This window comes from Denticeps clupeoides, unplaced genomic scaffold (assembly GCF_900700375.1).
Source record: "Denticeps clupeoides unplaced genomic scaffold, fDenClu1.1, whole genome shotgun sequence".
Taxonomy (NCBI): Eukaryota; Metazoa; Chordata; class Actinopteri; order Clupeiformes; family Denticipitidae; genus Denticeps; species Denticeps clupeoides.
This window is the reverse complement of record NW_021629993.1, coordinates 171,518-185,240: the sequence shown is the minus strand read 5'-3', so window position 1 is coordinate 185,240 and position 13,723 is coordinate 171,518. Positions and strand designations below refer to the sequence as shown.

The following is a 13,723-nucleotide window of genomic DNA, read 5'->3' as shown; positions in this document are numbered from 1 at the left end:
ATCTCTTTAAGAATTTCTTTTTTCTTTTAATAAAGGTGTTAAACTGCATTATATACACGTACAGCACAAATGAAGAAGTGATTTAATAAATCTGATGCTTGCTGATGCTTAATTGAACGGAGTTCATGTGTAGGAGCAGACTGCGTGGTGGATCATGTTGACATGAGACTCGGCGGTCAACGGTGAATTTAATACTTTTATAAAACACACAAAAGCATCAGCTAAAGTGCAATAAAAGCGGCAAATACGTAAAAAGCCAGGCCGAGTGCAGGGCCATGTATCTACACCTGCTTTGACGGACGTCCCCGAGCCACGTGACGTCCAGCGTGTTGACACCAGCCGACCTGGCGGCCCGGTGTCTCATGTGAGAAGGTCTCCGAGTGTCTCTGCTCGCTTCCCGCGCCGCGTGCGGCCCAGCAGGTCTGGGCCGAGACGGACCCCGCAGCACGAGACTCGGAGCGCGGTGGACTCCCAGCCGTCCTCCCTGGACGCCCGCCGTCATTTCTTGCCCGTGTGAACGGTGGTGACGGTGGAGACCCTTGGGTGCCGTGTCCCGGTGGGCGCCCCTGCACACACACAATATCATCACATTTCAACGCAGCATGGAGCTCTGACTCCGCCTCCTGTCTACGAAACCTACACAGTGAAACGTGTCCTCTGTATTTAACCATCACCCTTGGTGAGCAGTGGGCACCATGACAGGCGCCCGGGGAGCAGTGTGTGGGGACCTCAGTGGCACCTCGGCGGATTGTGATTCGAACCGGCAGCCTTCTGACTACAGGGCCGCTTCCTTAACCGCTAGGCCACCGCTGCCTCTAATGAACATACAAGCGAGTTTTCAGAGAGAGAAGAAAAGTGGATAATATGATCATTTCTCACTTCTAATCACCAGAATAATTCGTGTGAAGCACCGGCTTCGTGGGGTTTACGTTCGTGTATTACATATTACTGATTTAAATTCTTTTATTTTTAAGTTACATTTTAAAAGCTGTTAAATGCTAAATGTTAAATATCATAGACTGGATGTGAATCGTTAGACTGGAAGAGGAATTGTTGGCAAAGCGCAAAAACAGAATATTTTGGCCAACGTACATAGTTGTGATTATGTATGTTCAATTCAATACACTGATCAGCCATAACATTATAACAGATTAACATTTTTATCGGATTACTGGGCTGCGGCGCCACCTGCCAGTGAGTTGGAAAAAGGACGTCAAGTGTAGAGGTTGGACCAAATTGTGGTGGCGAGGCAGAAATGTAGAAAAATCCCAGAAGCCAAGTCGGTGGAGAACCCCTACAAAACATGCTGACCAGGTCCACCGCTTCATGGAGACAGTTGTCCCTCTTTCAGCAGGATGCCACATGACTACGGCGCCCACTGCTCATTTTGTGGTGTCACCGCGTGCTGTGCTGCAGTATTTCATCCAGCACCTCTCCACCTTCAGAGGTAGACGGGTAATGAATAAAAGCGCGTGTTGGACATGGTGGCGTGAGGTGGCGGGGAAGCTCACGCTCTTTGTCCGCGGCCTGACTCTTGGCGGGGGCGGACTTGGGGCTCGGACGCTGGCTGTCGTCCGCGCAGCTTCCCACGGCGCCGCTCAGATGAAGGCGTCGCATGTGGCGGACCACCGCAGTGGCGTTGAAAGCTTGCTGTGGCACAGAGCAAATAAAAAAAAAAGTGAAGTGATTGTCACACGTGATACACAGCAGCACAGCACACGGTGCACACAGTGAAATGTGTCCTCTACATTTAACCCATCACCCTGAGTGAGCAGTGGGCACCATGACAGGCGCCCGGGGAGCAGTGTGTGGGGACGGTGCTTTGCTCAGTGGCACCTCAGTGGCATCTTGGCGGATCGGGATTCGAACCGGCAACCTTCTGATTACGGGGCCGCTTCCTTAACCGCTAGGCCACCGCTGCCCAAATACGGCTGACGGCCATGTCACATCAGCACACGAATGTCACCGGCACGTGCACACGCACCCACCCTCCATTTGCTCTTGGCGAAGTTCTTCTTCATCTGCCGACTGACGGACTCGTGGATGTTCTTGCAGAGGGCCGTGTCACCGGCTATCCTGAGGAGCGAAGGGACGTTACAGCCACAGGCGCGCGGTCGCGGGAAGACGTCCGCCACGCGGCCCAACTCACCACGGGTGGCGGAGAGCCTCGTCGCAGGTCAGCCGCTTCTCGGGGTCCCTCTGCATCAGGCTGCTTATGAAGTCCTTCGCTGCAGAACACACGCACACCAGTTCACGCCCGCGTCACCTACCACACGCGGCCAACCGCAGGGCGCGGCAGAGTCACCTGAGTCGGATATATCGTCCCAATACGGCGCGTCGAACTCATAATCGGCCTTCACAATTTGCTCAAAGAGCTTGGTGTCGTTCTCGTCATAAAACGGCGGGTAGCCGCACAACCTTTAAGACAGGAAGCGCATCAAAGGTGTCGAAATGTCATACAGAAACGCAACCGAACCGCACAGAAGAGTTTACTGTTCTAACCTGAACTGTTCCAAGTTTCTCACGGTTTAAAAATATATTTTACTCTGTTATAATATACAGTACGGGCCAAAAGTCGTTCAATGTGTTTTCTTCATCTTCATCTTCCATTTATGTCGGTAGATTCTCGTAACTCCACACGTGTTCATTCATAGTTTCGTAAATGGTCATGAAGATAAAGGACATAGAACGAGACATAGAACGAGAAGGTGTGTCCAACTGTTAGAGAAGGTGAAGAGTATCACATTATAAGCTGAAATCCAGCATCTACGATGATCAGACGAATGTTGACATGCTCTGGACAAGTTCAGTCTCATGTTTGGGTTGAGACATGATTTCACAGTTATTAACGTTTCATGTGGCAGCAATGTGCTTAATAATGCCTCTGAAATATGGTTTCCATCTGCATACGGGTACTTACAAGATATACGCGATGACCCCAATGGACCAGCAGTCCACTGCTTTGCTGTAAGGTTTCTGCGCCAGAACCTCTGGGGCTGCGGTGACAGTAGAACCGGTCATTTCCCCAGTTTCACAAATACACAACTATAAAGGAGCCGCTAGATAAAGAGGTTCCTGCAGCCCTACCCACATATCCTGGGGTCCCACACGCAGTGGACATGACATCATCCGAAGCCTCCATCTTGGACAGGCCGAAGTCGCTTATCATTATTTTGGACTCGTCCTGCGCGCTGAAGTACAGCAGGTTCTCGGGCTGATGGAAGACAGGAGACGGCCACGTTTTCAGGACGGACTGGGGGATTCTGGGGGTTCTGGACGTGTCGTTACCTTGAGGTCTCGGTGGACGATGCCCAGGGTGTGGAGGTAGTTGACTGCATTTAGAACCTGCTTGATTAAAGTGCTGGCATCTTGCTCGGTGTAGAAGCCCCTCTCCACGATGCGGTCGAACAGCTCACCGCCGGACACGCTGGGGGAGGAACAACATTTTCATTCCAACCACGTCTGTGCGGCTCCAATTAATGGTCTTACCGTGGCCTTCAGGCCCCTGGGCACAGATTCCACAGGAGCCCGAAAATCCGCGGTGACGTTTGCCGTGAAGGCCTTTACTTTACTTTACGCTTTTATCTATTAATCAGGCTTAACTAGTCGAGAATAGAACGTTCTAGATGAAATGATTCTGTTTTGTGAGTGTGTGTAAGTGTTATACTTTTTAAACAAGTGGGTTTTCAGCTGCTTCTTAAAGGTGGTGGTCGTCTCGGCTAGTCGAATGGAGCAAGACAAGTTGTCCCACCAGCCAGGGACAACGCAGGAGGACAGAGTCGGTTGGGACCGCAGACCCGTGAAGAGGGGATTCCGTTTGCAGATCGGAGAGGGCGTGCGGGAGTGTAGCTGGCTAGTAGCGCCGTGCCGAGCCTCTACACCGAGGCAGTACTCACAGTTCCATGATTAGATAGAGGTGACTGGAGCTTTCGTAGATGTCCTCCAGAGCCACGATGTTCTCATGCTTTATCCTAAAAAACGACAGAAAACCAGCGAGACGTCAACTGGTCTCAGCACAGAAGAAACGGGACCAATAATCTGCAAAACCTGCTTATTCAGTACGAACCAGAACCAGAACGCTGTTTATTAGCCAAGTACGCGAGTGAACACATACAAGGAATTTGATTCCGGCCGATGGTGTCGCTCAAGCAACAAAGCTGGAGAACCTTCTCCTGAGCGCCACTAAATATTCTCTGGTGCGCAGGGAAGATCTGATCTGGATTGCCAGATTCAGTAGAAATGCAGACATTTGCAAAATATTTTCAATTTTTTTTTTCTGCAAATCAATAAATGGATCAACAAACTAACTTGGTAACTTAATAATGTGTGTGGGGGTCAACATGTTCATTATGGGATATATGAGGCGAGGAGACCAACAAAAAACTAGTGGGCGTCCTCCATTAAATATACAGAACAGGCCAAAAGTCTGGAGACACCTTCTCATTCAACATGTTTTCTTTATCTTCATGACCATTTACGTTGGTAGATTCTCACTGAAGGCATCAAAACTATGAATGAACACATGTGGAGTTCGTACTTAACAAAAAAAGGTGAAATAAGTGAAAACATGTTTTATATTCTAGTTTCTTTGCTCTGGTTACTGCTTTACACACTCTTGTCATTCTCTCGATGAGCTTCAAGAGGTCGTCACCTGAAATGCTTCTCCAACAGTCTTGAAGGAGTTCCCAGAGGTGTTTAGCACTTGTTGGTCCAGCTCACCCCAAACCATCTGGACTGGGTTCAGGTCCGGTGACTGTGGAGGTCAGGTCTCCACTTTTTGTTAAGTACAGAACTCCACATGTGTTCATTCATAGTTCTGATGCTTTCAGTGAGAATCTACCAACGTAAATGGTCATGAAGATAAAGAACACATGTCGAATGAGAAGGTGTCCAGACTTTTGGCCTGGACTGTATATACTTATTAAATGCATCCAAACGTATGAACAAACAAAATGATTCATCTGTCAGCGTCAGTGATTTGTCAGCTTGTTATTCGTCAGATTCATTCGGCAGAGAATCGTTGTGCGCGGCGCCGCATAATAAAAAGCCCGCCTCTGGTCTGACCGCCTCGGTCGAGGGGACGTACTTGCGGAGGACGGCAATTTCGTTTTCAATGCTGCTCTCCTTCCCCCTCAACGCCTTCTTGGGGATGCACTTTATGGCGAACATCCTTCCCGTGGCCTTCTCCTCACCGAGAACCACCTCGGAGAACGCTCCCCTGCAACAGAGAAGCTCAGTTCATTTACATTTACGGTATTTGGCAGAGTTATTTATCCAGAGCGACTTACAACGTGCTTCCATGTCACCATGGATGAAGAGGTCAGTTCTGGTTCACTCGGACCCCCAACTATGAATACAATCTTTTTATTCACTCTGTTCTAGTTTCTATACAGAAGTCAGACAAGAATAAATAAATCTTCTCTAAAGAGGAAGGTGTTGAGCTGCCGTGTGAAGGTGCTCAGTGACTGAGCTGGAAGTTCATTCCACCACCGAGGGGCCAAGACGGAGAAGAGTCTAGATGAGCGTCTTCCTTTTACCTTCAGAGATGGAGGGACCAGGCGAGCAGTACTGGAGGCTCGGAGTATACGAGGTGCAGTGCGAGGTGTAATAAGGGCTGTGAGGTAGGATGGTGCTACTCCATGTTTGGCTTTGTAGGCCAGCATCAGTATTTTGAACCTGATGCGTGCAGCTACTGGGAGCCGGTGGAGGGAACGTAGCAGAGGGGCGGTGTGGAGAACTTGGGAAGGTTGAAGATAATTTTGTAGTAGTTGTAGAGGTGGGATGGTACATAGTGGTAGACCAGCTAGAAGGGAGTTGCAGTAGTCCAGTCGTGAGATTACTAAGGACTGAACCAGGATCTGGGTGGCCTGGGTTGATAAGGACGGATTCGTCTGATATTGTAGAGAAGGAATCTACATGAGCGGGAAAGGTTGCTGATGTGAGTTGAGAAGGAGAGGTGGTCTATTGTTACCCCAAGGTTGCGGGCTGTTGTAGAAGGAGAGAGCTGCGAGTTGTCCAGGTAAATAGCAAGAAGAATCTGCTGGAATGAATATTAGTTCAGTTTTGGTGGGATTGAGTTGGAGGTGATGGGCTGCCATCCAAGACGAGATGTCTGTTAGACATGCAGAGATTTTGGAAGCAGCATGTAGATCAGAGGGAGGAAAAGAGAAGATGAGTTGAGTGTCGTCGGCAGAGCATGTTCACGTTCTGCACGTGTCATCCACGCTCGGTCGGGCCCGATATAGACCGCGGGAGTTTATAAAGGGCCAGAGGCCGCCGCTAAACCCTGACTGGCCGCCGAAATCCCCGATAATCCCCCTCCACACGTCCACAGAGGACAAACACACACTTACGTTCACGTCTTCACCAACCGGCACTGGAGAGGGCTGCGGTTTTTAATATTTACATTTACCAGACGTCCTTATCCAGAGCGACTTACAGTCAGTAGATACAGGGACAGTCCCCCCCTGGAGACACTCAGGGTTAAGTGTCTTGCTCAGGGACACGATGGTAGTAAGTGGGGTTCGAACCCGGGTCTTCTGGTTACCCGCTAGGATGCTATCACGCCCTAATATTACTGACGTGGTGAGCTGAGAACCAGGCGTCGTTCTGCAGGTACAGCTGGCAGAAGAAGGAGAAGAAGAAGAAAAAGAAGAAGAAGACGACATGCACGTCAGAGATGATGAAACGCTCAACTCCAGTCAACCGAAGGCACAACAAATTAAAGAAAGAATTGTTTTTTTTATTATTTTAAACGAGACGCTCTCTGATTGGTTGGTGAGGCTGCGAGAACTGAAAGAATGAAAACCACAGGAAGAGCTGCAGCGGCGTACGGTTCCGCCTCAGGCGCTCGGCCACCCGCGCAGGAGGAAGCGTAAGATCTTAATAAACTTATCCTGAGCTGGGATTAGCAGGCCCTCGTCCTCCCAGAGAAGACCTGGCTTCTGTAAGACCTCGGCAGGGAGACGGCGAAGGCCGCGCCCGCTTCATTAGGAATTACGGTAACGAAACAGCAGCGTGGAGGTGCTGAGCAAGAGCTGGTTACGTAACCTGCCGGTGCGGAGAGGATAATAAAACGACCACGAATAAACCACGTCTCTCCACGTCCTGAACGTCCTGAACATCTGAGCCACCTTCCTGTGTGTCACGGCTTCCGGTGACGTTTATCCATGACGGCCGTGATGGACCAGGCATCTCATTCACACGCATGCAGATGAATCACCGCGTCCATTTAAACCGGCGCCACTTCAAGGACCAGGGACACGATTCAGCCATGAGTGACAGCGCTGTTCACCCTGGACCACGTCCTCCCCGGACCACGTCCTCCCAACTTCACACTGACCTGCTGACGACGACGCGCGACCCAAAACTAGCGGGCGAGGAGGCGGACCCGCAATAGGAAGGGTTCGAATCCCAAAACTGAGGTCCCCTTCATCTCGGTCCCGTCCCCACACACTGCTCCCCGGACGCCTGTCATGGTCCCACTGAGGTCCCCTTGTTGATGACCCCATCCCCACACACTGCTCCCCGGACACCTGTCATGGTCCCACTGAGGTCCCCTTGATAAAGGTCCCATCCCCACACACTGCTCCCCGGACACCTGTCATGGTCCCACTGAGGTCCCCTTGATAAAGGTCCCGTCCCCACACACTGCTCCCCGGACACCTGTCATGGTCCCACTGAGGTCCCCTTGATAAAGGTCCCGTCCCCACACACTGCTCCCCGGACACCTGTCATGGTCCCACTGAGGTCCCCTTGATCTCGGTCCCGTCCCCACACACTGCTCCCCGGACACCTGTCATGGTCCCACTGAGGTCCCCTTGATAAAGGTACCGTCCCCACACACTGCTCCCCGGGTGCCTGTCATGGTCCCACTGAGGTCCCCTTGATCTCGGTCCCGTCCCCACACACTGCTCCCCGGACACCTGTCATGGTCCCACTGAGGTCCCCTTGATAAAGGTACCGTCCCCACACACTGCTCCCCGGGTGCCTGTCATGGTCCCACTGAGGTCCCCTTGATCTCGGTCCCGTCCCTACACACTGCCCCCCAGATACCTGTCATGGTCCCACTGAGGTCCCCTTGATCTCGGTCCCGTCCCCACACACTGCTCCCCGGGTGCCTGTCTTGGTCCCACTGAGGTCCCCTTGATGAAGGTACCGTCCCCACACACTGCTCCCCAGGCGCCTGTCATGGTGCCCACTGCTCACCAAGGGTGATGGTTAAATACAGAGGACACGTTTCACTGTGTCACCGTGCGCTGTGCTGCTGTGTCTCTTAATGACAAAAAAAAACACTATCAATCACTTTGTTCCCACTTCTTCAGCGGCACCCCTATTCTGAGGATTTAATACGGGGTGGCACATTTTAAATCTGCAGCAGCATCCACCCTAAAAACCTGAACTGATGAAGCTGAATTCTGCACGAACTTCACACTCTGATCCTGTAAAAGAGAAGCAACGTTCTCACCCGAGAAGAATGAAGGAGGATATGACGGAAGATAAGATATGAAGAAGATATGATGCTGGCGGGAACGTCCACTAAACCCATTTAGCGGCGCAACGTGGTGTTCAGTCTGTGGGGACAGGCGACACCTCGAACAGTCACCAGAATCATGATGGACCGTCAGGAAGTCCCGCTGCGCACTTTCGCTTTCAGGCGCGACCACGTTCGCGACAAGTTTCCGTCCGTCACAGATGAACGACGCGGACAGAGAAAAGTCACTCACGTCCCCAGAACGTCCTTGAAATGAAAGACCTCCTGGATGTCGTCCACCTGCCTCTTCCAGGAGCCGTTCGCCGCGTCCCTGGCCATGGTGTCGCCGTGTGGGGACAGGAGCGGACGGCGACCCGGCGGCGCCGCGCGCGCGCGCGCTGATTGGCCGTGACGCGTCATGCGCGCGGCTCCGGTCCGGGGTTCGAGTCGAGCGGACATTAAAGAGCAGACGGACTCGAAACATGCAGCTTTGCAAAAAAACATTTTATACAGATTCACCCGTCAAATCTACATCGCACACACGGCATTCGTAAGAATATATAGATATTATATTTATATTTCTTTTAGTGACACGATGTGAAATTACTCCAGGTTGCGTGAAAAGAAATAAAACTTCACTCACAATCAGAATTACAGAACTACTTTGGGAGCCAAAACCGACCCAAAACCGCAATAAACGGCAGCAGTCTGGGACCGGGGCTTAATGGGACCTGGATGCAGGTTTAATGGGCCCAGAATTCACAGCAAGAGCAAAGTCGACCAGTGATCAGCAGATAGAGACGATAAAACCTTTTATGGTGAAAGTCAAGGATCAAAAAAAAAAAAAAAAAACTCGGTCCTTTTATGGAAAACTGTCAGGCCGAATGAGTAATGCTTATGTGATTTGTTATTCAATTAATGAATTATGCTGAGGGCGGGGCTGAGGGTGGAGGTTCGGGTTTGGGTGGTGTATTCTGGTCAGAAACGTGGGTTGTAGTTAGGGGGCGGGGCTGAGGGTGGAGGTTCTGGTCAGGAACGTGGGTTATAGTTAGGGGGCGGGGTTTGGGTGGTGGTTCTGGTCAGGAACGTGGGTTATAGTTAGGGGGTGGGGTTTGGGTGGTGGTTCTGGTCAGGAACATGGGTTATAGTTAGGGGCGGGGCTGAGGGTGGAGGTTCTAGTCAGGAACATGGGTTGTAGTTAGGGGGTGGGGTTTGGGTGGTGGTTCTGGCCAGGAACGTGGGTTGTAGTTAGGGGGCGGGGCTGAGGGTGGAGGTTCTAGTCAGGAACGTGGGTTGTAGTTAGGGGGCGGGGTTTGGGTGGTGGTTCTAGTCAGGAACGTGGGTTATAGTTAGGGGGCAGGGTTTTGGGTGGAGGTTCTGGTCAGGAACGTGGGTTATAGTTAGGGGGTGGGGTTTGGGTGGTGGTTCTGGCCAGGAACGTGGGTTGTAGTTAGGGGCGGGGTTGAGGGTGGAGGTTCTAGTCAGGAACATGGGTTGTAGTTAGAAGGTGGGGTTTGGGTGGTGGTTCTGGCCAGGAACGTGGGTTGTAGTTAGGGGGCGGGGCTGAGGGTGGAGGTTCTAGTCAGGAACGTGGGTTGTAGTTAGAAGGTGGGGTTTGGGTGGTGGTTCTGGCCAGGAACGTGGGTTGTAGTTAGGGGGCGGGGTTTGGGTGGTGGTTCTGTCCAGGAACGTGGGTTGTAGTTAGGGGGCGGGGTTTGGGTGGTGGTTCTGTCCAGGAACGTGGGTTGTAGTTAGGGGGCGGGGTTTGGGTGGTGGTTCTGGCCAGGAACATGGGTTGTAGTTAGGGGGTGGGGTTTGGGTGGTGGTTCTGGCCAGGAACGTGGGTTGTAGTTAGGGGGTGGGGTTTGGGTGGTGGTTCTGGCCAGGAACATGGGTTGTAGTTAGGGGGCGGGGTTTGGGTGGTGGTTCTGGCCAGGAACGTGGGTTGTAGTTAGGGGGTGGGGTTTGGGTGGTGGTTCTGGCCAGGAACGTGGGTTGTAGTTAGGGGGGCGGGGTTTGGGTGGTGGTTCTGGCCAGGAACATGGGTTGTAGTTAGGGGCGGGGCTGAGGGTGGAGGTTCTAGTCAGGAACGTGGGTTGTAGTTAGGGGGTGGGGTTTGGGTGGTGGTTCTGGCCAGGAACGTGGGTTGTAGTTAGGGGGCGGGGCTGAGGGTGGAGGTTCTAGTCAGGAACGTGGGTTGTAGTTAGGGGGCGGGGTTTGGGTGGTGGTTCTAGTCAGGAACGTGGGTTGTAGTTAGGGGGCGGGGTTATTGAGTGTAGTAGGAGGTGTTCGTGTACTTGTACCCTGTGTGTTTGGGTGGTGGGTCTGGGGATTATGGCTGTCTGTTATTTGCTGTTATGATTTATTGATATCTCTTTGAATAATTTTTCTTTTGGAAATTTCAGTAAAATTAAGTTTTGGAAGTAAAATCCCATCCTACTCTACAGCTGCGTCCTCGTCCCCCGACTGTATTTTAAGTAAAATCTTGCATAGAACCCACAGTTTGTCAGCAGAATGTCACATTTTTACGTGAAGGCCACGATTCCCAGAAAAGTCCTCCATGAAGAACGTTGCTTTGAGAAGTACAACAGAGATGAAGACGGAGATCTAGAGTTGAAGTTCTACCAAGATCCCCCCCCCCCCCCGGGTATGGTGGTCCTCAGCTGAAAGACTCCTGCAGGATGACCTCCTGCTGATGGCTGTGCAGGGTACCGATGCCCACCGCTGGCGCGGGCAGCGCTGGCCGACTGACCAGTCGCAGCTGTGGGGACGAAGGACAGAGATCTTCACAGCAGAGCCGACCACGTCCTCAACTCATCTATGTAATTATCTTCTGGTCTCACCTTGCAGGCCAGCTGCTTCTGGAATCGCGGTGCCACATACGACCAGGGTCCCATGTTCTGCGGCTCCTCTTGACTCCAGACGAATTCTGAAAGACGCATGTTCTTTATGTCCCGCTGGACAGAGAAGACGTGCTGAGGCGTGGCGAGTACCTGTGGCGGCGGGGAACCTGGACAGCTCCTGCCGCAGCGCCTCCAGCGGGAACGGGCACAGCTCCTCCAGGCGCACCAGCGCCGCCTTCTGGGCTCCGGCCGCCGCCGAGTCCCGCTGCTTCAGCAGGGCGTAGTAATGTTTCCCGGAGCACAGCACCACCCGCTGGACGCTGCGGGAACAGCCGCCGGTCAAGTCCCACAAGCAACTAACGTGTAATAAACGCTGCATTTTAAAAAATGACCTTTCACCTTTGTGGAGTGACCGAGGCGTCGCCAAGCACGGGTTTGAAAGTCGTCCCTGGCCCCATGTCTGACAGGCTGGACACGGCTCCCTAGGTCGGAAAAAAAATGATAAGTCCCATAATCTGGCCGAACCTAAATAAATCCAAATGATTATTACTGTCGCATTGCAACGACGCAACATCAAGGACCGGTTCCTTCTCGAGAGCGCGTGTGTGCGAGTTCTCAGAAGTCCTGCTAAGAAGAGTTCTCCAGGTGCTAGGAACGTGTTCTGGGGCCTTCACCTCAGGGGGACCGTGTAACAGGCCCCGCCCTTGTATGGCTGCACGGGATTGTGGGTATTTTACAACTGGACGATTGTACAACTGACATCTAGATGATTCCACCTCAGGACAGGAGCGGCCACAGGGGGGCGCCACGCGCTCCCGGTAAGAAGCCGGTCCCGCTGCCTGTAAGGACGCGCGTGTTAAGACGGGAACGGGGGACTCGCCGGGAAGCGCAGCAGCGTCTTGGGCGCGGCGACGATGAGCGGCTTGCGGAAGTTGCGGACCATCTGGCGCCGGAGCAGGTGGAAGTACTGCGCCGGGGTGGTGGGGTTCACCACGAACATGTTGACCGTGTCGCCGTCGACGCCCTCCTCTTTGCTGTCGCACGTCTGCGGGGAGGAGAGGAAGGGGGCGGGGTTACGCGGCGCCCTCGGCGGAGACGGAGGGGCGTGCGGGTGGAGACGTGCCTGTAAGAAGCGCTCGATGCGGCAGGACGAGTGCTCGGGCCCGGCGCCGTCGTAGCCGTGCGGCAGCAGAATCACCATGCCGCTCTGCAGCAGCCACTTGGCTTCGCCTGAACAAACCAGGGAGGACGGTGTTGGAACACGGAATAAATCCGCCTGTACGTAGTGGCGGTGAAGTGACGGTCACTGTCACCACGGCGAATGTAATTAAAAAATGTGCTTCCATTTACATTTACGGCATTTACCAGACGTCCTGATCCAGAGGGACTTCCAACGTGCTTCCATGTCACCATGGATGAAGAGATCAGTTCTGGTTCACCAGGACCCCAACTATGAATACAACCTTTTATTCACTCTGTTCTAGTTTCTATACAGAATAAGGTTACAAGTTCATCTAAATCTTCTCTAAAGAGGAAGGTGTTGAGCTGCCGTGTGAAGGTGCTCAGTGACTGAGCTGGAAGTTCATTCCACCACCGAGGGGCCAAGACGGAGAAGAGTCTAGATGAGCGTCTTCCTTTTACCTTCAGAGATGGAGGGACCAGGCGAGCAGTACTGGAGGCTCGGAGTATACCAGGTGCAGTGCGAGGTGTAATAAGGGCTGTGAGGTAGGATGGTGCTGCTCCATGTTTGGCTTTGTAGGCCAGCATCAGTATTTAGAACCTGATGGTGCAGCTACTGGGAGCCAGTGGAGGGAACGTAGCAGAGGGGCGGTGTGGAGAACTTGGGAAGGTTGAACATCAGTATGAGGTGCAGGGTAGTAGTGGCCTAGTGGGTAACACCCTTGCCTACGAACCAGAAGACCCAGGTTCAAAGCCCATTTACTACCATCGTGTCCCTGAGCAGGACACTTAACCCTGAGTGTCTCCGGGGGGGGGACTGTCCCTGTAACTACTGATTGTAAGTCGCTCTGGATAAGGACGTCTGGTAAATGCTGTAAATGAAATGAAACTTGTTCCTCGTGGGCAGAAGGGTCAAGTTTGGGGGTGTCACCTGTAGGGCCCGCCCACTGCCCACTGAGACGTGCTGTGTTACGAATACGAAGTCGCAGCTTCCGTTACCTCCGGACAGGAACGTGTCGAAGATGATCTGCGCTCCGTTGAAGAAGTCGCCGAACTGCGCCTCCCACACCGGCAGCAGGCGCGGCTGGGCGATGCTCATGCCGTACTCGAAACCCAGAACGGCTTCCTCAGACAGGGCGCTGTTACACACCTGCACACACACACACACACACACGCACGCACACACACACATACATACACACGCACGCACACACACACATACATACAC

The 13,723-nt window shown here is 52.6% G+C and overlaps 2 protein-coding genes across 6 annotated transcripts in view; both read right to left on the bottom strand.

The window, feature by feature from the left end:
• Nucleotides 1–17: 17 nt before the first annotated feature.
• LOC114779512 (calcium/calmodulin-dependent protein kinase type 1D-like) lies at nt 18–8,854 on the bottom strand. Of its 5 annotated transcripts, XM_028967370.1 has the most exons (12): nt 8,727–8,851; nt 6,440–6,621; nt 5,087–5,218; nt 3,897–3,971; nt 3,289–3,427; nt 3,088–3,214; nt 2,921–2,996; nt 2,306–2,418; nt 2,150–2,228; nt 1,989–2,076; nt 1,512–1,650; nt 18–566 (listed from the first exon to the last, which is right to left on the bottom strand). In XM_028967370.1, the coding sequence occupies exons 3-12, from the start codon at nt 5,167–5,169 to the stop codon at nt 499–501; spliced, it is 987 nt and encodes a 328-aa protein (XP_028823203.1). In that variant the 5' UTR covers nt 5,170–5,218; nt 6,440–6,621; nt 8,727–8,851; the 3' UTR covers nt 18–498. The 5 variants fall into 5 exon arrangements, with proteins under 5 accessions (XP_028823203.1, XP_028823205.1, XP_028823204.1 ...); XM_028967372.1 differs by lacking the exons at nt 6,440–6,621; nt 8,727–8,851 and adding an exon at nt 8,468–8,719; XM_028967371.1 differs by lacking the exons at nt 6,440–6,621; nt 8,727–8,851 and adding an exon at nt 5,289–5,347.
• A 104-nt stretch (nt 8,855–8,958) lies between these two features.
• LOC114779586 (probable 2-oxoglutarate dehydrogenase E1 component DHKTD1, mitochondrial) overlaps nt 8,959–13,723 on the bottom strand; it is a 134,204-nt gene continuing 129,439 nt past the window's right edge. The window contains exons 11-17 of the mRNA XM_028967513.1: nt 13,495–13,645; nt 12,440–12,546; nt 12,197–12,361; nt 11,716–11,798; nt 11,467–11,636; nt 11,317–11,402; nt 8,959–11,234 (exon numbers count right to left, since the gene is read on the bottom strand). Coding sequence (XP_028823346.1) covers nt 11,133–11,234; nt 11,317–11,402; nt 11,467–11,636; nt 11,716–11,798; nt 12,197–12,361; nt 12,440–12,546; nt 13,495–13,645 — 864 coding nt within the window. The 3' untranslated portion in view covers nt 8,959–11,132. The remainder of the gene's footprint in view (nt 11,235–11,316; nt 11,403–11,466; nt 11,637–11,715; nt 11,799–12,196; nt 12,362–12,439; nt 12,547–13,494; nt 13,646–13,723) is intronic.